The sequence below is a fragment of the Myxine glutinosa genome, chromosome 6 (genome assembly GCF_964187855.1).
Source record: "Myxine glutinosa chromosome 6, kmMyxGlut1.1, whole genome shotgun sequence".
Taxonomy (NCBI): domain Eukaryota; kingdom Metazoa; phylum Chordata; class Myxini; order Myxiniformes; family Myxinidae; genus Myxine; species Myxine glutinosa.
This window is the reverse complement of record NC_136266.1, coordinates 73,740,733-73,766,242: the sequence shown is the minus strand read 5'-3', so window position 1 is coordinate 73,766,242 and position 25,510 is coordinate 73,740,733. Positions and strand designations below refer to the sequence as shown.

General features: G+C 43.7%; 1 protein-coding gene across 13 annotated transcripts in view; it reads left to right on the top strand.

Annotated features, from left to right (window-relative positions):
- LOC137429976 (supervillin) overlaps window positions 1–25,510 on the top strand; it is a 205,371-nt gene that overhangs the window by 163,101 nt on the left and 16,760 nt on the right. For all 13 annotated transcript variants that reach the window (XM_078780015.1, XM_078780012.1, XM_078780018.1 and 10 more), the window contains 9 exons: window positions 811–971; window positions 3,268–3,366; window positions 3,526–3,662; window positions 3,821–3,965; window positions 4,740–4,903; window positions 8,536–8,696; window positions 14,035–14,176; window positions 17,813–18,041; window positions 18,355–18,488. In XM_078780015.1, coding sequence (XP_078636141.1) covers window positions 811–971; window positions 3,268–3,366; window positions 3,526–3,662; window positions 3,821–3,965; window positions 4,740–4,903; window positions 8,536–8,696; window positions 14,035–14,176; window positions 17,813–18,041; window positions 18,355–18,488 — 1,372 coding nt within the window. The remainder of the gene's footprint in view (window positions 1–810; window positions 972–3,267; window positions 3,367–3,525; window positions 3,663–3,820; window positions 3,966–4,739; window positions 4,904–8,535; window positions 8,697–14,034; window positions 14,177–17,812; window positions 18,042–18,354; window positions 18,489–25,510) is intronic.

The window sequence follows — 25,510 nt, the reverse complement described above, 5'->3', positions numbered from 1 at the left end:
CAACGGGTACGTTTTTCATGGAAGTCCTTCACGAATTTGCTGTCCATGTCTGACGTGCGACTGAAGGTGCTACAGGAATGTGGAATTTATTGGTTTCATGCTTTTGCATTCGCCATTTCTGCATTGTCTGTTTGTTTCTGGCCTCCCACCCATGCGTAGCATGGGTACCTCACTCGTGCCCATAATTTTGGAATGAGATGTGTGATGTCGGATGTCCACATACTTTTGGTCATGTCGTGTATATGCGAGTTTGTTTCTCCCTAATACGTTTCCAAACCCCAAGGCCAATTTTCCACAAAATATGCTGTACTGCTTTGTTTTTTCATACATGGAAAGACAACGTCGCAATAAAACTTAACCCAGCAGGTTTTATTAAACCTTCAAATTGAAGTAAAAACATGAAATAATGGTGCCTTCTGGGACCATGCGATTTTTTGCCGAAGATGCATGCACAGTGTCAGCTCCATCCCTCTCCCCGCCCGCCGAGGTAGTGACCCAAGCACGACCAAATTTGAAATAAAACACTTTTACGAAAATCTGAATAACACAATCTTCATCAGGTGAACTGACTTGTTTGCCTATAAAAAGAGACCCCATGACTTGTCTTTAAAACGTGTTTCTGATTATTCACTATGGGTACTTTTTGTGTTTTTAAAGTTTATTATTCCCCCCTCCAGACCCCACCCTACCCTGTTGCTTACAATGATTATATTTCTGAACAATCCTAACATCAGTTACCTCTCGCTAATTTCCATATTTATCTTTTCTTTCCCTCCTATGTGTCTTCCCCACATGGAACCTCTCATACAGGTTGTTGACTTCTGTCGCAGCAGAACATCGACGTGCGATCCGACCAGCCCGCAAGTCCGCAAGGTCACGTAACCCTCTAAGGGTCCTGGCAGAGCGCAAGGATGTCAGGACCGACTTGATAGAACGAGGCAGCCCGAGAGGTGGTGACCAAACTGAAGAAGGTGGAATATCTTCCATTTTTTCTTGTGTTGCAACAGGAGCTGTGGATCTAACTGAGACTCTGTCTGTATTAAAGACTTGCAGGACCTCTTGTAGCCAGAGGTAACAGCTGTACAGATAAAATGAAAACGCAGTGAACGGTTCAACTGCTTTTGACGTACAATAGCGACTGAGCAGAACAGCTCAGTTGATAACATTGTCACTGCTGAACTTTATAGTCCCAGTTCAACTCCCAATGGAGTCAAATTTGTTTGTTAAAAACTTTTATTGTGGTGCAATATGCCAGCAGGAAGCATCTCATCAGGAAGTGGTCCGGTGTTCAGATGAGGACATAACACCACTCTGTCCCTCCTGAAATTATGCTTCGTATATTATAACCATCCCATTGTACCTTTCAAAAAGGATAGGTCATTGTGTGCTGGCATCCTGGTGAAATCATCTACTTTTTATCTGTATAATCAACAGTTATTCCATCAACCAGGAGGTATAAAGATGTGGATACAAAACACACACTCACAAACAACAACAACAACATGTAACATTTCATGTAGATATAATATATTTAGACTTTAAGGCATAAAGCTGCTTTCTTTCATTATTTCATTGATGCATTCACCTGAGAGTTTGTATTATAGGCGAGCTACCAATGAAAGAGCCTTAACCTTTTCATGTGATGATCACACATGTTCCTCAACATGTAAACGTGCAGCAGTGCCAGGCATTCCGTTGCGCAAATCACATGGTGTGCAAGCTCGCATCAAGTGGAACAAACTCGCGTCACATATTTGTGTAGCTGCTGAAGAGCTGTGCGTGCTGGGGATCGGGAGAGGCCGCTCCAGACGAGCTTTCAGTTTATTGATGTCATGCCATGCCCAGGTTGGGGGGATGTTGAATGAGCAACAATGATAAGGAGTGATGGATGCTATTGCTGTATGTCTGTAAAAGACATATATAGATAGATATAATTTTTTGGGTTTTTTTCTTTTACTTTGTGATGTTTTCCAACTATAAGCTTTTCTACTCTGAGTTATGTTTCCCTGTAGTATGTTTCACAGACAGACTGGTAACCACTTGGGGTCTTAAAATATGTGGACCTTACCTTGGTGGAAATCAGATAACTTTCTTGAACTCAACACCGCGAGTGATTATTTTTCCCACCGCACAGACGCTTGAACTCTGGGACATATTGTCGTATGATGATGTTTATGTACCAAAATTATTTGGACAGCGCACGCAAGCTTCAAAACCTGCAGGTGCATATTCTTTATCCCCGGATGCAAATAAAACCATGTGCTTTATCAAGTTGTCTTAGCGTGCCATTTTGGACCTAGCTGCACTACCAGCTCTTATGGAACACTACGAGGAGTTATTTTATATCTAACAGCATGACAGGCATACCTTGACATACCGCTTTGTGAGAAATATTGGTTCAGGGACATGAACATTGAAATCCAGGAGTGGAGCACATGACGGTTCATCGTTTCAAAAGCCAGGAACTAAAACCGCTGAAACCACCCTGGGACATGTTGGAAGGTCATCTGGGAGCCAGAGTCGATCCACCACTGAACTTGCACTTCATCCGAAGGAGAACGTTGCAATTGATAACATCTCTACCAAGATTTGGTGCCAAATGATGTGATTGTGACATCCGTTTAGAAATCAAATAAATGGTTGTGAATTAATTTCCTTTCATGTCTCCTTCCTGTGACAATATTTTTAGTAACATAATGTATATATCTGCATCTGCACAGTCCATAGAAATGCTTCCAGTGTTGCATCATAGTTATCCTAATTACTGCACTTACACCGATCATTTGAGCTCCACGTGCAATACATACCTGTTTCATATGGCTCAAACAAATAATGAATTCAACCATAAATCAGGAAAAAGAAGTCCCAGGAGCTTCAACGTTCCATTATTTTGCTTTGTATAAGTGAACTGAGGAAGGAAGTCAAATATGTCACAGCTGCATAGAATTGTGGGACAAATGGCACTTGATCAGCCTTGATAAATGGAAATTCTTCACATTCATTTGGTGTAATAGGAATCCGAGGTAATGTGTATCGAGGGATCATTAAATATAAAAATAATGAGATAATGAATATTTGGGTTTGCACTTTATTTACCTAAAGTTAGTCAGGTTGCTAAAGGGTTGCTAAATGAAGCGAATGAAAAGTCGTGGTAACAACACTGACATCGATCCTAGAGTTATTGCACGTTTTGATTAGTTATGTTTTTATTTTATATTGTTTATATTTTCCCAAGATAATGATATTTTTTGTTTCATCATTGGGCAGGCCTTCGTGCTCCTGAGGTTCAACGCACTTCGGAGACAATCAGCCCTCACACCAAAAACCGACAAACGTTCCAGCCCCTGATGCTCATACAAGTCAAAGGTATGCCATTAAAGATACCTAACACTACCTGCAGAAGCATATTCTAATAACTCAAAACAATTCATGTTTTTTATGAATGAATACGTAAAACTCCCAAGTGTTTTTATTAATTTGTAGAACCTACACCTCCCATCCACTTTTTCTCATATTTTCGTGCAGGGCGGAAGCACGTGCAAGTACGTGTCGTGGAGCCATGCATGCACTCACTTGGCCCCGATATCTGCGCTGTCCTTGTCACCGCACAAAGCTGTTTTCTGTGGTTAGGCCGTGAAGCCAACTCCAGTGAAAAGATCAAGGTCTGTGGTAGACAGGTTGTAGTGGTAATTGGCTCTGGTCAATGGTTTTTTTTGACCAGAAATGGTGAATTTTCTCACATCACATATGGTACCATAGTATACATATGGATTATAGTGTATGGAATAGCTGTCTAATGCGCCTTTCCATACTTGGACAGGCCACAAAGTTAGCTGCACAGATCCAGAATGGGCCGGAGCTCGGTTGCAAAGCCTCTGCTGTTACAGTTCTCGAGGATCGGAACTACTCCTCTAGTGATGAGGCGGCTACCTTTTGGACACTACTTGGAGCCCAGCAGCATGCAGGTAAGTGAGTGTGGTTCCACCAAACGAATACCTGCCATTTGGTAACAAGCACTGTGGTCACAACATGCGACAAAATCCGGTAACGGGCCGATTGGGAAACACGCATTTAAAGCTCTCTTAAAAGATGAACATCGTGATTGGGAAACACATATTTAATGCAATATTAAAAGAATAACTCGACACCTCTCATTCATGGCAGCCTCCCCCACGGTTACACCAGAACAAGCTGATTAATCACACAGTCATGTATTGGTTAACCCCAATATGGGGCCATTCAAAAATTATGTAACGCTATTTTTAGGGATGCGTGCACCGTGCGTGCTGACGGTTTTGATTAATCCTTGCTAAAAAAAATTATTCTGTATATGATTACATTTTTTGGGGTCTCTCATTGTGAGTAATACTCGACCAAAACAAAGTGAATGGAAATCTGATGCAACAAACCCAGGCGGTGTGTAATCAACAGAGGCATACAGGCCTGATGTCTTCGGTCCACTAGAAAACCAAGATGGCAGCCATATTATTTTGTCTGGGTGACCTGGTGGGTGGAGTCAAATGACAAATATTGGTGGGCTGTCTGACTAATGGGTGAGCATTTCAAAAATTGACCCCCAACACGAAACACAATAACAACCATGCAGAGCTCTTGTAGACCTGTGGTACAGGAACTAAGTAACATGGAGTGATGGAATAGCTGCTGTTTCACAACTCAGGTTTATCAATGTTGAACAATGAACTTAAAAAATTACTGATGGATCTATCCCTCCCTCCCAGCACCCCCTTGTAGTCCAGAAAAGTCAACCTCACGCAATGAGGAATCTTACGAACATGACATCATTGCGACCAACTGCCTGTTTCGCCTACAAGGACAATGCCTTGTCCCTGATGACAAGTTTTGGGGAAAGGCCCCTCAACATGCCATTTTGCAAACCCCTGCTGTAAGTTCTACACATGATTTCCTTTACACTCCTCCCCTTTTACGCCACCCCCCCCCCCTGCCGAACACCTCACTTATCTTTTACATAGTTGTGGTGGTGGGGTCACTCCAGTGAATACGACACAAAAGCTTCCAACAATGCCAGCAGTGCGATGCTTAGCAAAACTCACCTACACTTTTTTTTGTATACTTATTCGAGGTGGGGAACAGCTGTTTTGAAGACCTGGAATGAGGAGTGGGATTGAGGAGAGTGTAGGAGTTTGTTCCAGAGGCGGAAAAAATGAGGGATGAAAGAGTGAAGTTGAGCAGAGAGTCTTGATTTTGGCAGTTTCACCAGAAGATGGTTGCTGGCAGATCTTGTGCGTCCTGCAAGAATTTTTATAGGACAGAGCACGGACAGAGCATGGAGTGCAAGGCCGGAGAAAAGTCGGCAGAAGATAGAAAGACCACCCACCTGCCTGCGGTGAGAGAGTGAAAGACCCTCAGAATCAGCTTCAATGCGGAAGATACCAATTATCCTAAAAGTGAGTGAAGAGAGCCTGCTGCCTGCCAATCTGAGGGATGAGAGCTGGAGCAGCAGAGGGTGGAGTCATCAGCAAAAAGATAAAGAGGATTTTCTAGAGAGTCGGAGAGATCATTGGTGAAGATTAGAAAAAGCACAGAGTCCAGAACAATGCCTTGAGGATCTCCAGCCTGAACAGGAAGGGGAGATGAGAGGATTCCATTTAGAGCCACATGTTGACGATGGGAGAGAAAGTCCAAAAGCCATGAGTGGAGATTTCCATGGATACCATCAGAGGAGAGTTTGGTGAGCAGAGCGGGGTGCCAGACCATATGAAAGGCTCGAGATATGTCAAGGTAGACAGCTCTGATTTCCTGTTTGGCAGTGTGGACCTCCATCCATTGTTGAGACAGCAGATGCAGTATTTTATTTTTATTTTTATTTTTATTTTTTGTATACAAGATTGAGGCTCGTGTAAGAGCTAACATCAATCACAAAAAAAACGGACGCACAAAACATAAAATAAAGGGAGCAGGAGACAAGATGGGGAGAAAGAGGGAAGCACACATGGAGAACAGCAGATTATGTTGGCTGATTTCCAAGCAGATGGCAGATGACCTTGAGAAAAAGAGAGGGGGAAGAGAACCCTAGACCCCCCCCCCTTCCCATACCCCTCCTCCACCCCAAAGCCCTCTCCCTCCCAACAGATCTCTCGATGTCCCTGCTCTCAAATGTTGTGTTTGTGTCCTTCCCCTTCTCTCCCCATCTTGTCTACCGCTCCCCATGTTATATGTTTTATGAGTTGGTTTGTCTTTCTGTGTGATTAATGTTAGCTCTTTCACGAGCCTCGATCTTGTATAAAAAAACAAAAAAAACAAAAAAAAAAACAGAGAGAGAGGGTGTGAAAGAGCGGCAGAGCAGGATTTTAGGACCCGTAGGCTGATGATGTCTGGTCCAGTTGCAGAATCAGAGTCGAGGTTTGACAAAATCTTCTCCACCTTGTCAGGAGAGAAGGACACAGAGTCCAGGAGCAGCTGCATACGACTGGGTAAGGTGGGTACAGAGAGAGAGATGGGTTTAGGACACAAGATTTTGCAGCAAACACAGAGTTGAGGCATTCAGATTTTTCATGTGCAGTGTCAGCTGTGTCACTGTTTGAGGTAAGAGAGGGGATGGAGGGGGAACAAACACCAGAAACAGATTTGACCAGACGGCACCAGGATTTGGAGGAGGGAAACAGGTTTGAGAATTCATTCTTGAGTGTGGAGAGATATTATTTCCTGGCTCTCCTGAGGCAAGACACACACTTGTTCCGAGCTTTGTGAAAGGAACCGAGATTGCCTTCCATTGGATTTGCCTTTCCATAAGGAGAAGGCAAGTTTTTTCAGGGCAACTTCCTCACCACAAGATTCCGTGTACCATGGACGGGAAGAAGGGTGTTACAACTGAAGACGAGATGGGATAAATCTGTGCATTAGAGAGAGCAATTTACTTTGGAAGAATTCCCAGGATGAGTTAATGTCAGAGGCAGTAGAGATGGGAGACCAGTCCAGATGATTGATGGCTGCTTGAAGACCGTGCCAGTCGGCCTGAGTGAAATGCCCGACACGTCAGCGCTGAGGAGGCTCTCTGAGAATGGCCAGAGAGATGTTCACTTTAACAAGCACATGATCAGATGAGCCGATTGGAGCAGAAGAAGAGCAGACATTTGCAGGGAAGTTAGTCATGACCAAATCCAGAAGAGAAGATGTGCCATTGACTGAGATCCAGGTTGGGAAATTGACAGATTTTGTTCGTCCCAATTAGTCAAAGAAGTCCTTCGCTGAGGTGCCACGGCAGGTGAAAGAGATACCCACACCCAGCCAGCTGGCATCCTGATGTAAATGGAGTCATCACTGTTTGCTGGATGGTACAACACACATATAAACCAAAGGTGGGGGCGAAGGAGAAACCATAGCCAGAGATACTCATTGGGTTTGGGAGGTGTAAGAGCAGTACACAGAGAGTGGGAAATAGAGTTTTTTATGTACAGTGCAACTCTGCCACCAGGACGAGGCTCAGATCTATCATACCAAAGTAGGGAGTAAACAGGGATTGATACTAAGGATTCAGCGATGTCTTGGAAGGATGAAAGTTTCTGTTAAGCAAATTAAGTCTGTTTGTCAGAAGTAACCTGTATGGAGAGATCAATCAGGTTTGAGCGAAGGCCCCAGATGTTTGAGGTCCATGCCATTAAGGAAGGGGAATGGGCGCATCAGATACAAGAGAAGGGATTGGAGGGGAACGGTTAGATGAGGTAGGAGAGGGGGAAGTGTGGAGAGCTGTTGACAGTGTGTCAGAGATTGAAGAAGAGAGAGGAGAGAGGGCAGGATAAGGAGGACAAAAGGCTAGTTGGTATTGGGATGGGGCACAGTGAGGAGTATTATGAGGGGGCAGAGGAAAGTAGAAGATTGGATGAGATGGAGGAATGAGTTGGAAGAGAGAGGAGGGGGTCGGAGGCAGCTTTGTGTTTGAGTTAAGAGGCAACTTTGAGGAGGGGTGAGGCGGGAGATTTGAATGGGAGGCGTGAGGAGGGGGTTTGAAGGGGAGGGGTGAGGGGAGATTTGAAGGGGAGGGGTAGGGAGAAGGGAGTGATGGAATGGGGGTAGGAGGCTGTAGAGCAAGTGGAAATGGAGTGGGATGCTGGTAAGAGATAGGGTTGGTTGGTGGGATACGGTTGAGTACAAGTGGAGTAAGAAACAGACAGGGAAGGGGTTGACACTGAATATGTACAAAACGAACGATTTAAAGGGGTTTTTGGGTTTCTATCATATTTTATATAAGAAGGCCAGATACAATTTTAGGAAATTAAATGACTTGAATGTGACGTGGTTGTTACAGGCCAACCAACATTTTCCTGTCTGTTTCATTATACAGTACTGTATATATTTCTGTTCACAATATGATGTAATACATTTTCTTAATTTAAAGAAGTATAAAATTCTGGAGACATTTATGGCACATTAATCTCATTCTGTTTGTTACCTTAATCTTTGCAATCATCCCTGCGGAATGTTTGGATCTCATGCCTCTGTGCTTCATTCAAATGAATATTAGTGTCTTTGCTTGATCATAAAGCTTTTCTCTACCAGGTGCTGGTATTTGACTTTGGTACTGAAATATACACTTGGATTGGAGAAGATGTTGGACCGAAGTCACGACGCTTGGCGGGTCTACTTGCACAGCAACTCTGGATCGGACCCTATGATTACTCAACGTGCCGCATCAACCCTCTCGGTCCATGCGCCGCACGGTCTGTCTTGCGCAATAGTCACCTCTGTTTATTGTGACTTTTGGATTAATTTACATACACTGCCTTCAGAAAGTATTCACATCCCTTGACTTTTTCACATTTTGTTGTGTTACAGCCTGAATTGAAAGTGGATTAAATTGAGATTTTTGTCACTGATATACATATAATACCCCACAATCTCAAAATGGAACAAATATATATATTTTTTTTTTTACAGATTAGTTAAAAATGAAAACCTAAAATGTCTTAAGTCAATAAGTGTTCATCCCCTTTGTTATGACACTCCACATTGATGTAGAAATTCAATTGATGGGACATGATTTAGAAATAAACAAACCTTTCTATATACGGTTTAGTTCCCCAGTTGACAGTGCATGTCAGAGCAGAAACTCCACCATGACGTCCAAGGAACTGTCCGTAGAACACTGAGATATAATTATGAGGAGGCACAGATCTTGGGAAGGGTATAAGATAATTTTTTAAGTGTTGAGAGTTCCTAAGAGCATGTTGGGTTCCATCATTAGGAAATGGAAAGAATATGGAACTACCCAGACTCTTGCTAGAGTTGGCAGTCCGACCAAACTGACCACCAGGGAAGAAAGACTTTGTACAGGGAGGCGACCAAGAACCCAATGACCACTCTGATGGAACTACAGAGTTCCTTGACTGGGATGGGAGAACCTGCCAGAAGGACATCAGTCTCTGCAGCACTTCACAAATCTAGGCTTTATGGGAAGGTGGACAGACGGAAGCCACTCCTGAGAAAAAGGCACATGACAGCACACTGGGAGTTTTCAACAAGGCCTGTGAAAGACTCTGAGAGCATGAGGCAAAAGATTCCGTGGTCTGTTGAGACGAAAATTTGACTCTTTGGCCTGAATGCAAAGTCCTACGTCTGGCGGAAACCGAACACAGCTCATCACTGATTTAACACCATCCCTACAGTGAAGCAACTGAAGCATGGTGGTGGCATGAGCATCATGCTATGGGGATTCTTTTCAGTGGCAGACAATGGGAGACATGCAGGGATAATAGGAACAATTAATGGAGCAAAATACAGGCAAATCGTTGAGGAGAACCTGCTTCAGAGTGCAAAAGACCTCAGACTGTAGCGAAAATTTACATTCCAACAGGACTATGACCCCAAGCATACAGCCAATGCAACACTGTAATGGCTTGAGAACAAGTAATGTGAAGTCTTTGAGTGGCCCAGCCAAAGCCCAGACTTGAATCCCATTGAGAATCTGTGGAAAAACTTGAAGATTGCTGTTCACCGATGCTACCCACCCAACTTGACAAAGCATAAACAAATCTGCTCGGATGAATGGGAGAAACTCCCCAAATCCAGATGTGCAAATCTGATACATACATACACAAGATGACTAGAAGCTGTAATCACTGCCAAAGGCCCTTCTATGAAGTATTGACTCGAGGAGGCTCAATACTTACAGTGCCTCCAGAAAGTATTCACACCCCTTGACTTTTTCACATTTTGTTGTGTTACAGCCTGAATTTAAAATGGATCAAATTGAGATTTTTTTTTGGCACTGATCGACACATAGTACCATATAATGTCAAACTGGAAAAACGCTTTCGAAATTTTTACAAAATAAGTAAAAATGAAGCACAGAAATATCTAATTTACATAAGTATTCAACCCCCTGAGTCAATACTTCGTAATAGTAGTTTTTATTTTTATTTTTTGTATACTAGGTGGAGGCTCATCAAAGAGCTAACACATAGAACATATAATAAAGGGAGCAGAAGACAAGAGGGGGAGAGAGAGTGAAGTACAACAGTAGGGGACAGGGACATCAGCAGATTTGTGGACGGGAGAGGGCTGAGGCGGGGTACACAGGGATTCCAGCTTTGAGTATTCTTGGGTATTTTTGTATCAGGTATGCACATCTGGATTTGGGGAGTTTCTCCCAATCTTCCTTGTGGATTTGCTCAAGCTCTGTCAAGTTGGATGGGTAGCGTCGGTGAACAGCAGTCTTCAAGTCTTTCCACAGATTCTCAATGGGATTCAAGTCTAGGCTTTGGCTGGGCCACTCAAGGACTTTCACATTCTTGTTCTGAAGCCATTCCAGTGTTGCTTTGGCTGTATGCTTGGGGTAATTGTCCGATTGGAAAGTAAATCTTCGCCAAAGTTTAAGGTCTTTTACGCTTTGAAGCAGGTTCTCCTCAAGTATTTGCCTGTATTTGGCTCCATTCTTTGTTCCCTCTATCCTTACAAGTCTCCCAGTCCCCGACACTGAAAAGCATCCCCATAGGATGGTGCTGCCACCACCATGCTTCACGGCAGGAATGGTGTGAGATGGGTGATGAGCAGTACTCGGTTTCCGTCAGACATAGCGCTTTGCATTCAGGCAAAGAGTTCAATTTTCATCTCATCAGAGCACAGAATCCTTTGCGTCATGTTTTCAGAGTCTTTCACGTGCCCTTTTAAAAAACTCCTGGCATGCTGTCGTGTGTCTTACTCAGGAGTGGCTTCCGTCTGGCCACTCTCCCATAACCCCTCGATTTGTTTTGATTTGTTTTGATTTGACTTGAAGTGCTGCCGAGACTGATGTCCTTCCAGCAGGTTCTCCCATGTCAACCAAGGAACTCTGTAGTTCTGTCAGAGTGCTCATTGGGTTCTTGTGGTCACCTCCCTGACCAAGGTCCTTCTTGCCCGGTTGCTCAGTTTTGGTCGGACGGCCAGCTCTAGGAAGAGTCTGAGTAGTCCGACATTCTTTCCATTCCCTAACGATGTGGACGGGGTACACAGGGATTACAGCTTTGGCAAAGCTCACTTGCCTGTATTTGGAGTGGCTCACACAAATCAGCTCACTGTGTTCTTGGGAACTTTAAACACTCTATAAATTGTTTTGTACCTTTCCGCAGATCTATTCCTCCTCACATTTCTATCTCGAAGTTCTACCGACAGTTCCTTGGACTTCATGGTAGAGTTTCTGCTCTGACATGCACTGTCAACTGTGGTACCTTATATAGAAAGGTGTGTTTCTTTCTAAATCATATCCAATCAATCGAATTGGCCACAGTTAGACTCCAATCAACTTGTAGAGACATCTCAAAGATGATCAAAGGAAATTTGATGCACCTGAGCTCACTTTGGAGTGTCATAAGAAAGGGGTTGAATACTTATTGACTTAAGAAAATTCAGCTTTTCATTTTTAATTGTTTTGTAAAAATTTCTAAAACAAAAATTCCACTTTGACATTATGGAATATTATGTGTAGATCAATGACAAAAAATCCTAGTTTAATCGATTTTAAATTCAGGCTGTAACACAACAAAATGTGAAAAAGTCAAGGGATGTGAATACTTTCTGAAGGCACTGTATGTTCTTATTAACTTGTTTATTTTCTTTCGTTTCGTTTTTCGTTCTCTTTATTGTCCCCCGTCGCACCACGGAGCGAAAGGGGGACTATGGTTTTCCCCTCCGTCCGTGTGTCCGTCCGTCCGTCCGTCCGTCCGTGCGTGCGTGCGTAAGCGAAGGACCGCATTCGAATTTGGTGTGTGGGTGCAACCCACGTCAAAATCCAAGATGGCCGCCGTCATGTATGTCTGATGCCATGTATGTCTGAACCTTGTGAGCTGAATATCTTGAAAAATAAGCGAAGTACCAACTTCTAATCTGGTGTGTGGGTGTATCTAGGCACAAGGAAGAACGCTATTGAAAATAGGGTCGCCACGTCAAAATCCAAGATGGCCGCCGCCATGTATGTCTGAACATTGTGAGATGAATATCTTGAAAAATAAGCGAAGTACCAACTTCTAATTTGGTGTGTGGGTGTATCTCGGCATAAGGAAGAAAGCTATTGAAAATTGGGTCGCCACGTCAAAATCCAAGATGGCCGCCACCATATATATGTCTGAACCTTGTGAGCGAAATATCTTGAAAAATAAGTGAAGTACCAACTTCTAATCTGGTGTGTGGGTGTATCTCAGCACAAGCAAGAAGGCTGTTTAAAATTGGGTCGCCACATAAAAATCCAAGATGGCCGCCACCATATATATGTCTGAACCTTGTGAGCGAAATATCTTGAAAAATAAGTGAGGTACCAACTTCTAATCTGGTGTGTGGGTGTATCTCAGCACAAGGAAGAAGGCTGTTTAAAATTGGGTCGCCACGTCGAAATCCAAGATGGCCGCCGCCATGTACGTCTGAACCTTGTGAGATGAATATCTTGAAAAATAAGCGAAGTACCAACTTCTTATATGGTGTGTGGATGTATCTCGGCATAAGGAAGAACGCTATTAAAAATTGGGTCGCCACGTCAAAATCCAAGATGGCCGCCTTGCGTCTTCCACTTTGTCAACTCGCATCACTTCACCGACAGGGGACTTGAAGTGCTTGAAGGCGTAACGCTTGTTTACTTTGATTTTCTTCTCTTCTTGTAATCTCCTTCATCTATTTCTTCTTTTTCTCTGTTTCCCTTTCTTTATTTTGTATTGAAACGTCACGAAATTCAAAAATTGATTTGCTGGAGCTGATCATAATCAACCTTTTTCACTTGATATCGTCATACAATTAAAATGCCCCCATTATACATCAAATGACACTTTCCAAGTAATTCATATGGATGCCGTCTTGTCCCTGATTAGTTTTTAGCAGGTTTGACATCTATCACTGAAGTCTTTAAGCCAATTCTGGAAAGCACACTGAAGGTTAACCAAACACGCTGGTGAATACATGTTGGACTGGGATTCAGTTCTGATTCAACCCACTGGTTTATTCGTCATTATTGAGGCATGGCTGTCCCGCCGATGCAGTGTCCCTGCGTACGAGTATTCGGGCAGGAATTTGTAATTTATTCTCAGGGTGCCAGTGATAGCTCGCTTACTCTTCATGAAGCACACCGTGGGATCTTTAATATCTACCAACTCCAATCAGCAGATGGGACACACACTTTAATATCTATGTGATGGACGGCACATACATTGATGAATCACCCAGCCTTGGAAACACCAGGAGCTAGGCCAGGATTCAAACCCAGGCTATAGACAGCTCAGAGATGAGAGGGCCTATAGGACATATAGGACATGTACCTATAGGACATCCTGCCAGCACACTGAAGTTACTTTTGCTGCTTAATGGTGCAATTGTTTCCCCACATAAGGATGTAATTTGGAAATATTGATGCTCATCTGCTCTAGGAATGATCGTCTTTAATTCTCTCTGTAGTTTTGCTCTTCTTCCTCTGTTCCCAGTAGTTCTCATTTTCTTCATATTTCATACGATTTGTGTTGTAATGCTTTGAAGCTCTGCTTGTTTTACAGCCTGCAACATGAGTGCAACATGAATCAGTGCATCTCACTATCTCGATGGCAGGCGTGGGAATGGCCGACCAGACTGGGCTGTGTATAGCCAGATCGACCAGGGCCGAGAGATGCTGCTTTTTCGAGAGAAGTTTCTGGACTGGCCAGGACTACAGCAGGAGGTCCGAACAAAAGAACTCATTGAGAAAGAGGAGGTGAGACACCGAAATGCTTTTTGACGTGATCAATTCAATGTTACTTGTGAATTTGCTAACTTATTCAAGCAAAAGAACACTATAATAATTATTATTACTTGTCAGAATCATTTGATGTATGCAGGTAACCTTAGAGCTAATAAGCTTTACTCTTATCTGCTTGGTGCTGTTTTCCTTCTTGTTGTTGTTTGTTTATTTGTTTCTACACCATCTAAGACTCATAGAGAGATTGTACAATGTACATGTATCACATGCATGCAGAACTAGAACGACACTGTAGAGCGCACACCTCCGCCAGGCTGAACAGTTTATGTTTTGTATCCCACTGATAGGCCGGATCTGGATTCGGACCTGAACCAACATTTAATCGGCTTGTTCTTGTCACTTAACCAACTCGTCCACCAAGTTTAGTTATAAATTGTCCATAACTTTTTGAAATATCATGTTATATATCGCTTTTCACCCGATCTCCCAATGGTGAAGAATCACTTAAAAATTCAATAATTCTCGTATCTGAATCCATATTCAGATCTTCACCAAAATCTAATCGGCTTGTTCTTGTCACTTAACCAACTCGTCCACCAACTTTAGTCATAACTTGTTCATAACTTTTTTTTATATCACGTTATATATCGCTTTTCACCCGATCTCCCAATGGTGAAGAATCACTTAAAAATTCAATAATTCTCGTATCCGAATCCATATTCAGATCTTCACCACAATTTAATCGATTCGGTCTTGTCAGACACCCAACCTGTCCACCAAGTTTCGTCCAAATCCGTCCATAACTTTTTGAGATATCCTGCTATATATCGTTGTTGGCCCTATCTCCCAATGGTGAAGAATAACTTAAAAAATTATACAGACTTGGCATTTAATATGGAATATTTTTTTTGTGGGGGTGAACTTACTTTTCAAGATGTCTTAGAACCAAAAGTTCATTGGAATTATGTTGAAATTATTCTAGATTTTGTTAATGTGACCTTTAAAAGAAACAAAAACCACATTTGACATTTCGAAACAAATAAATTGATCCTTGAAAGTGATGTAAACTGATATCGAACTCAATTCATGGACAGTACTGTGTTAAACTTCTGTACGTTTTCCAGAAGTATCTCTTTATTTTGCACATTAGCCAAATTTTTTTTAAACAAAAACAAAAGTTAAATTACGACTGGGATTACGGACAGTAAAATTACAGTTCAGTACTTCGTGTAACCCCCATGAGCATTCAGGAGAGCACGTACACGTTGAGGCATGCTGTTCACAAGACTTGCCAAGGTTTGGACAGGAATCGCTCGCCATGCAGTGACAATAGCCTGCTGCAATTCACGCTCAGAGGTAGGCTGCTGGTCCAAGTGGTCGATTTGACGCGTTAATTCTGCCCACAAGTTCTCTGTCGGATTCATTGCCGGGGACATGGCAGGCCACTCCATATGCTCTACACCACGGACAGCAAGAAAGTGTTGGATCATGCGAGCACGATGAAGCCATGCATTGTCATCTTGGAAGACAAAGTTTCCTCTAAAGGCTGCACGAGCAAATGGAAGCAATGTTTCTTCCAGAATGGCCCTGTACTTGAACTGGTTCAGGTTTCCATTCAGAACAACCAGGTCAGTTTTGCCCCCTGCATGAAAAGCAGCCCAAACGGTCACCCCACCACCTCCAGCTTGGACTCTTGGCACTATACAATCTTTGTTGTAGGCTTCAATCACTTGTCTGCGCACTCGGACGCAGCCATCTTGACGATAGACCAGAAATCTAGACTCGTCACTGAAGATCACGTGATTCCAGTGTCCTGAATTGACGGTGCTCTCTGGCCCACTGCAATCGGCGCTGGTGGTGTTGTCTGGTCAGCGGTGGCTTTCTCAGGGGACGCCTGGCACGATAGCCTGCTTGAACCAGTCGTTGGTTGACTAGCCTTCTGGATACAGGCACATTTGTCAGTTGCTGCCACTCAGCCCTAAGCCGATTAGCTGACTTGGTACGGCCATTGCGGACTAACCGGTGCAGCTGGCGATCATCCCTCCATGTGGTTCTGCGGGGACGTCCTGGCCTCGGTATTGGAGTAGGGACACCCCTCTGAGCATTTCGTTTCAGGATCTTTGACACCTGACCTTGAGTGATGCCATACTGCCGAGCAATAGCACGCTGTTTCATGCCGTAATCTCGTAAAGCCACCACTCCATGACAAACAGCATTGTCGAGTTGACGGACCATCTCCAGAGGAAGCGGCAATAACTTTTGGAGATGTGCAGCAGTTGTTTTCCACTAATACAGAACGCATCAACCCTTGTATACCCGACTGTGAAGCCAATCATCAAATGCACCTGTCCGTACATTTTACCACACCACCTGTGATATAATCCTGTTGTTGACTTCTTGCTGCGACAGACAATCAGTGACATTGTTCTTTTAACAAATAAATCACCAAAGTGTAAAAGAAACTCACCAGATTGATATACTGAGTTAAGAAAGTAAACTCAAGTTAAGAAAAAAAAAAAATTCCATATTAAATGCCAAGTCTGTAGTAGCTGGATCCAGATCTTCAACAAAATCTAATCCTTTCGTCCTTGTCACATAAACTCTACATACCTCTCTGTCACATACATACCTCTCTGTCACATACATACCTCTCTGCCAAATTTCGTCTGAATCTGTCCACAACTTTTTGAGATATCTTTTTCACAAACAAACAGGGGTGAAAACATAACCTCCATCCATCTCTGGTGGCAGAGGTAATGAGGACATCAGTAAACAAGAGGAAAATTGACAGAGGATATGGGATTTGAACCTGGAGCTCCATCATCATAATCTATCTGCTCAAACTGGGACAATCTACAGGCCAAATAGTTCAACTTCTGGGGGAATCCAATTCGACAAAAACGGTAGTTTGTGTTGTTCCAGAACGGGGCATGAACTACATAGAACAACAATCCTTCACATGGGAAGTTTCACTGGTATTGGTTGTCCTACATGGAGTGTATATATGAAACCTTCCATGTTATATTTAACTCGAATACACCTTTGTGTCCATACCCTGACCCCATTTCTTCCTCCTTATCGGATGTGGATAAAATTGGACATTTTGGCTCTTTAGGATCTTTACTTGTTCTAAATGACTGTATCCACCCTCCTCACCATGGGTTATCAATATTATGGTGACATGTTTTACTAATCAGTAATATTGATCACCTCGGGACTTTGATACATTCTTGAATTGTAATCCCAAATTAGAATCAATTTTATGAAATACAATTTGCTTAAACTGATAAAAGTCATGGACAGAGATCTGGATAATTATTTTAACCTCCACAGCATTCCAAAATTAAAATAGTTTCACACATAATACATAAACATCCCCAAAAAACTTTTATTTTGTAAGATCCGGATTTAAAATGAAGGAGCTACCAACTGCGCAGTCGCACCATTTTGACGGCAGAGCAACCTTCATCTGTGCTCTTCACCTGGCATTTAGTACACTACGAAGAAGGAGAGTGGGGAGGTGTACACAAGTGTGCAGATAGACACATATGCTCATACAATCACACCCACACGGACACTTTTCTAACCTGTATGTAAATACTGTATCTCTAATAATCTGCATCCATTTTCCCACCATCCTGGAAAATGAAGGAGGCATACGTCTCACAGCAAATGCTGTCTGGAACATCCAAGCTGGTGGATCGTGACCTCTCCCATCAGGCCATGGACCATTTGACTGGCAAACAACCGATTACCACATCCACAGAAATCTGGCACATCACCTGCGCCAGCTGCAGATTATTGGAACAACCCACACTGGCCCAGTTTTATGATGGAGATTCATACCTTGTTATATGGAGATTCAAGCTCAGGAATTCTGGTAACTATCACTGGAATGTACTTTGGTCCAGCCAAGTGTAATTACTCATCAATATAGCTGGGAAACCACCAAACATGTTAACGTCTCTCCAGTTTTTTGTAATTGAATTAAAGTGTTGTGATTTAGCATCCGATAAGTGCTGGCAATAAAGTGTTTTAGGCTTATATATGATGTTTAAGCCCTCCTGCATTTTTGAATTATTGCATGTCTTGTGATTTCGAAGTGAAATTTCGTAAACCCAAAAAAGCATCACGATGACCAAAGCCTTGTGGGATGCAGGTTAGACGCTTTACTCGTACTGTGCATTTTTCAGGTGGAAAGGAAACAGAGGAAGGGAGTAGAAGCGAGTACTGCACCTCGTTTTTGTGGCAAGGTAAGAAGGCTCTGCAAGGAGGAAATGAGTCAATGGCAGAGAGTGTCCTTCACAAGAGTGGCTGCAGGTCCAAGGTGAGGAGGTAATGGTGTGACAAGGAACACTTATTAGACTATAAAGCAGCATTGTGCATCAGATTTGAAGTATGACTCAGTTGTTCATCATTTCATAGCATTGGAGATCTCGTCATGAAAAATATATTTTTGGTGTTGAAGCTTGGGACTATTTAATACACGACTTTCAAAATGACGTATGAATCCTAACAAGGCCTTTTGCGCATGCGGTGTGTGTGTTTATATTGAACCGGGTGTCTTTAATCTGTTGTTGCTAGCGCAAAATGTGTCATGCAAATCCTCTTTTAAACATAATCTTCAGCATTTCGAAGAAAGAATGGCAATTTCAAAATGGTTAACCATAACAGTTGTGTTCCTGAATGCAAATTAGACTCACAGAAATATAGGAACCGGAGAAATATCCGTGGATGAGAGGTGTCAAGTTTTTGTCAAGTTTGTCAACCTTTTGCTATTGACACAATTATCGAGCGGCAACTATGAATATAACACACACGTATACACACACACACACACACACACACACACACACACACACACACACACACACACACACACACACACACACACACACACACACACACACACACACACACACGGATGCGGACCAATTGACCAATCGACTTCTCCTTTTACCAATAGATGCAAAAATGTAGTACAATGTCTCTTGTGGCCGCAAAATCAAACAGAAAATATATATTTACAACACACCTCTCAGCTCCCACTCCCAGACCCTCCTCCCAAACATGATTAATAGTAAATACCATCATTTTTAACTTACCCTGTCTATTGACAAGCTCCAGATATGATGCTCCCATCAGTGTTAAGAAGAAACCAAACCAGATACAATGTTCCCCTCTGAAGCTTGCCTGAATGTTGGGAATGACGGCGTCTTCTTTCAAATAGTAGACATCCATTAAATAAATCACCGAGCCTGCAATCACCGAGCCTGCAAATCACCGAGCCTTCACATGAGGTAATCCCACAAGGTTGAAAGTCCTCTTACTGGCAGCGATGGTCAAAGGTTTGGATCCAACATGCCTGTCTATGAACCTTCGGGCCTTGCACAGGTCCACATCCTCGGGAGTTTGCGATATGGGGAGCTGCAAGCAATCAGATTTTTTTGGCATGGACAGAAAGTCCAACTCTTTCATTGTGCGGAGGCATACCCATTTCTCACTGGTACGTTTCCAAGTATTTTCGGCTTTCTTTAGAAGCGTTGTGAGCCATTTTAGGTAACAATCCTTATCTGGCACGCATAGAATACATTTGGCTGCTCCGATGAACCCCGGTGGTAGGGGTTTCTGCACATGGGTGCTGAACATGCTGTGATGGATTACTTACCTGTCAACTCTCATGCATTTGGTATGAGACATGCTTTTTCAACTCAGGTCATGCTCTCACACCCAACTACTGAAATCTCACATTTTAAATAATAAAAAATATTTAAAAGATGTTTTTTTAAAAAGAGAAGACCCATGTATCTTTTTCGAGGAGTCATTCATGAGGAAGCTATATGGAAAGTTTGTTACTGTTGAGACAATAAGAAATGGGTTGCCAGTTGTGACAAATGTGGACTTCACACCAGACGGGAAAAAAAAAAAAAAAAAAAAAAAAAAAACCTTTATAGGCCAATCACACCAGACGGGAATGATGACAACATATTCATCGGTCAAGCTACAAGATAAAAACTCGCCAACCTTGAAGAATAGGGGGACATACACTACATGGCCAAAAGTATGCGGACACCCCTTCTAATTAGTGGATTCGGCTGTTCAGCCACACCCATTGCTGACAGGTATATATAATCAAGCACACAGCCATGCAATCCCCATAGACAAACATTGGCAGTAGAATGAGCCATACTGAAGAGCTCAGTGACTTTCAACATGGCACTGTCATAGGATGCCACCTTTCCAACAAGTCAGTTAATCAAATTTCTGCCCTGCTAGAGCTGCCCCGGTCAATTATTGCTGGTAGCAAACCAAGATTTGGGGACATCTTGTAACCTGTAAGCTTGCTGGTGGCATTCCAAGATTTGCAGAACTTGTGCAGGTGGCAAAACTGGTCTTGTGATCCCACATTCTAATGCTGAGGAAGAAAGAGTGCTCAACATGGTCGGTAAAAACAAAACTGACTTCAGAAATTGTCTGTCCTTGGATGGTACCCTAACATCATTTCTGACCATAAAAAATTGCTAACCCAGAGTCAGAGTCCTTGGTACAAGTGGGAACCCTCCAAGGAACTGTTGACCAAAGCAAAGGGTGCCACATAGAAAATACAACAAACTCCAAAAGAAGTGACTGACTATCTTTCAGTGATATTATTCAGAATGATGATGACTGAAAACCCGAATCTTGTTAAACATGACCATTGTAAATGTGGATTCTTGTTAAACATGACCATTGTAAATGTGGATTCTTAATGTTTTGCAGATTTTGTTTTTGATTCTAGACTGAAATACTTTATTTCACTGTCAAAATATGTCTTGAAATCCATATCTGAATAGAACTTTGGAATACTGAGTGACCACTATCAGTTTGAGACTTGAGTAGTTCAGTCTATTTGTGAATATTTTTTTCTTTCATCTCCTTTGCTACTATAATAAGATTGATAGCCACTGGAGCTTTCCATTTGGGTTATATTTTACTAGATTTGTTCTGGGCAGTGTTGCTCTGCTCCCCACCAGGGCTTCGCCCTGGGCCTGTCGAGGCCTGTGGTTACGAAATATTCTCACTCCTTCAAGCAGCTTTGGGAATGACAGCTATGGGATTACGTCATTTCAAAAGTCACTTATTACCATGGGGATCTTCCAGTGATATTGGCACCAATGAAGGCACATTTATCAGTGAATTTGAATATATATATATATATGTATATACACACACACACACACACACACACACACACACACACACACACACACACACACACACACACACACACACACACACACACACACACACACACACACATGTATATACTGTATATGGTTCTAGGTTAAAAATTATACATGTATACATAATAGGCTAAACTGGTATATGAAGGTTATAAGCTTTATACTTAAAATAGTTATACCGGTATCCTATATCTAGTGGTTTTGAACACTATTATTTGAACACTATATCTATTATTATTTGAACACTTATGGCCATATTCCTTGAATCCGTCTGAAGGAATAGGATGGTATCCTTAGCAACAATCACAGTAATGCTTATTTTAAAAACAAAAACAGATTTTTTAAAATCGATGTTTAGTTTTACAAGTTTCAAAAATGTCAATTTTGAAGGTGTTTGACGGTTCTTTCATTCAAGTGTTGTTACCTATGCCTCCGAAGGTGGATGGAAGTCTGTTTTTTTTTTTTTTTTTTTTTTTTTTTTTTGTATACAATATCGAGGCTCGTGAAAGAGCGAACATTAATCACATGAACACACAGAAAGACAAACCGACACATAAAACATATAACATAGGGAGCGGTAGACAAGATGGGGAGAGAGGGGGAAGGACACAAACACAACATTTGAGAGCAGGGACCGAGAGACATGGAGACATCGAGAGATCTGAGAGAGGGCGAGGGCTTTGGGGGGGGGGGGGGGGCGTGGGAAGGGGGCAGTGGGAGAGGTATAAAACATATGGACACTGCCAGGACTTCCAGGAAAGAAGTTGGAATTTCAAACAAGGTGGATCTGGGGTGAATTAGCGGGGGTAGAAAAGATCAAGGTTTTGGATGGGGGAAGATAAGAGATGGTGGTGAACAGCTGTTTTAAAGACCTGGAGGGAGGAGTGGGATTGAAGGGAGTGAGGGAGTTTGTTCCAGAGGCGGGAGAAAAGAGGAATGAAAGAGTGAAGGTGAGCGGAGAGCCGAGATTTCGGCAGTTTAACCATCAGAGGGTTGCTGGCAGATCTTGTGCGACCTGTAGGAATATTTGGGGGACAGAGCACAGAGAGAGCTGGGGGTGCAAGGCCGGAGAGGAGTCGGTAGAAGACAGAAAGACCACCTACCTGCCTGCGGTGAGTGAGTGAAAGGCCCTCAGAGATAGCTTCATCGCGGGAGATTCCAATAATTCTGAAAGCTTTGGTTTCAACAGCGTGAAGCCGAGCTAGGTGTGAGGCAGGAGCACCGGCCCATAGGGGAGAACAGTATTCCATTGAGCTGCGGATGAAAGCCTTGTATGTGGTGAGGAGCTCAGGTGTGCCGAGGAAGGACTTCGCACGACGCAGGATGCCCAGTCGGCGACTGGCTTTGGAGGCCAGCTTGGAAATGTGGTTTTCCCAAGAAAGATCATGGCAGATAGTGAGACCCAAAATCTTGAGCGACAGAACTTCTTGGAGAGGATTGTTGAGAAAGTAGATGGGAGGGTTGTCCAGTCGATCTTTTCGGAGAGACATAGTAAGAGTGTGAGATTTGTCAGGATTGAAAGACATGTTCCACTTGTTTGACCAGTCTGTGATTTTGTCCAGGTCTTCAGAGAGTGAGGAGGCAGCAGACTGCCGATCTGAGGGAAGAGGAATGGAGCGGCAGAGAGTGGAGTCATCAGCAAAGAGATAGAGAGGATTTTCGAGAGAGTCAGAGAGATCATTGATGAAGACCAGAAAAAGCACGGGGCCCAGAACACTGCCTTGGGGAACTCCAGCCTGAACAGGAAGAGGAGATGAGAGAAACCCATTCAGGGCCACACGTTGACGACGACTAGAGAGGAAGTCCGCCAGCCATGCGTGGAGATTTCCATGGATACCAAAGGAGGAGAGTTTGGTGAGCAGAGCGGGGTGCCAGACCGTGTCGAAGGCACGTGATATGTCGAGGGAGACAGCTCTAATTTCCTGTTTGGCATTGAGGACCTCCATCCATTGTTGAGACAGCAGAAGCAGCATGTCCAGAGTAGAGTGACCTGGTCTGAAACCAAATTGATGATCAGAGATCAAGCCATTGGAGAAGAGGAAAGATTTCATATCAGAAGCAATGATGGATTCCATGACTTTGCTGATAATTGGGAGAAGGCTGATTGGTCTGTAGTTGCTAGGATCTGTTTTTGCACCTTTTTTGTGCAAAGCGGTGATGTTGGCTGATTTCCAAGCAGATGGCAGTTGACCTTGAGCAAAAGAGAGGGTGAAGAGAACAGAGAGAGGGTGAGATAGAGCAGCAGAGCAGGATTTTAGGACCCGTGGGCTGATGCCGTCGGGTCCAGTTGCAGAATCAGAGTCGAGGGTTGACAGAAACTTTTCCACCTTGTCAGGAGGAAAGGACACGGAGTCCAGGAGCAGCAGGGTACGACTGGGTATGGTGGGTACAGAGAGGGATGGGTTTGGGACACAAGATTTAGAGGCAAACACAGAGTTGAGGCATTCAGCTTTTTCACGTGCGGAGTCAGCTGTGTAGCCGTTTGAGGTAAGGGAGGGGATGGAGGGGGAACAAACACCAGAAACGGATTTGACCAGACGCCACCAGGATTTGGAAGAGGGAGACAGATAAGAGAGTTCGGTCTTGAGAACGGAGAGATATTGTTTCCTGGCTCTCCTGAGGGTGGACACACACTTGTTTCGGGCTTTGTGAAAGGAAATGAGATTTCCTTCCGTTGGATTTGCTTTCCAGGAGACGAAGGCAAGTTGTTTCTGGGCAACAGCCTCACCACAAGATTCCGTGTACCATGGACGGGAGGAAGGGTATGACAACTGAAGACGAGATGGGATAAATCTGTGCATGAGAGAGAGCAATTTACTTTGGAAGAATTCCCAGGATGAGTTGATGTCAGAGGTGGTAGAGATGGGAGACCAGTCCAGATGATTGATGGCTGCTTGAAGACCGTGCCAGTTGGCCTGAGTGAAATGCCAGACTCGTCGACGCTGAGCAGGCTCCCTGAGGATGGTCAGAGAGATGTCCACTTTAACAAGGACATGATCAGATGATCCGATCGGAGCAGAAGAAGAGCAGCAGACATTTTCAGGGAAGTTAGACATAACCAAGTCCAGAAGAGAAGATGTTCCGTTGACTGAGATCCGGGTCGGGAAATTGACAGATTGTGTCAGTCCCAGTGAGTCGCAGAAGTCCTTTGCTGAGGAGCCATGGCTGGTGAGAGAGGTACCCACACCCAGCCAACTGGCATGATGACAGTTGAAATCACCACATATGAGGAAGAGAGAGTTGGGATGAGTAGATAGAAGTTGGTCCATATCATCAGACAGCGAGATGTAGATGGAGTCATCACTGTTTGGTGGACGGTACAACACACATATGAACAAGAGGTGGGAGCGAAGGGGAAGCCGTAGCCAGAGGTATTCCTGGGGGTGAGGTGGAGAGAGTGCAGTGCAGGGCGAGTGAGGAAGAGAGTTTTTGATAAAGATAGCAACCCCGCCTCCAGGACGAGGCTCAGGTCTATCATACCGGAGGAGGGAGTAGCCCGGGAGAGATACTATGGAATCAGAGACATCATAAAGGAGGAAAGTTTCTGTTAAGCAGATCACGTCTGGTTTGACAGAAGCAACCTGTATGGAGAGATCAGTTAAGTTTGAACGAAGGCCCCGGATGTTTGAGGTCCATACCGTTAATGAAGAGGAAGGGGGAGCATCAGATACAGAACAGGGGGGAGGAGGGGTAGGGTAAGATGTGGAAGAGGTGGAAGAGGTAGGGAGAGCTGTTGAAGGTGTGTCAGAGATTTCAGAATAGCTCGGAGAAAGGGAAGGATGGGGCGGACAAAAGGTTTGATGGTGATTGGGTGAGCCACAATGAGGTGTTATTTGAGGAGGGGGAAGAGCGAGGCAGAAGGTTGGGGGAGATGGAGGTGAGAGTTTGAAGGGAGAAGAAGCGGGGAGGACGCTTTGAGGAGGGGGAGTGAGCGGGGGGAAATTGAGAAGCAATGAGGGTGGGGAGATTTGAAGGGGAGGGGTGAGGGGGGAGTTTGGGAGGGAAGGGACAAGGGGAGGGATTTGAAAGGGATGGGATATGGGGGAGATTTGGAGGGGAGGGGTGAGGCAGGAGTCTAGGAGGGGAGGGGCGAGGGGGCGTCTTGGCGGGGAGGGGTGAGGGAGTA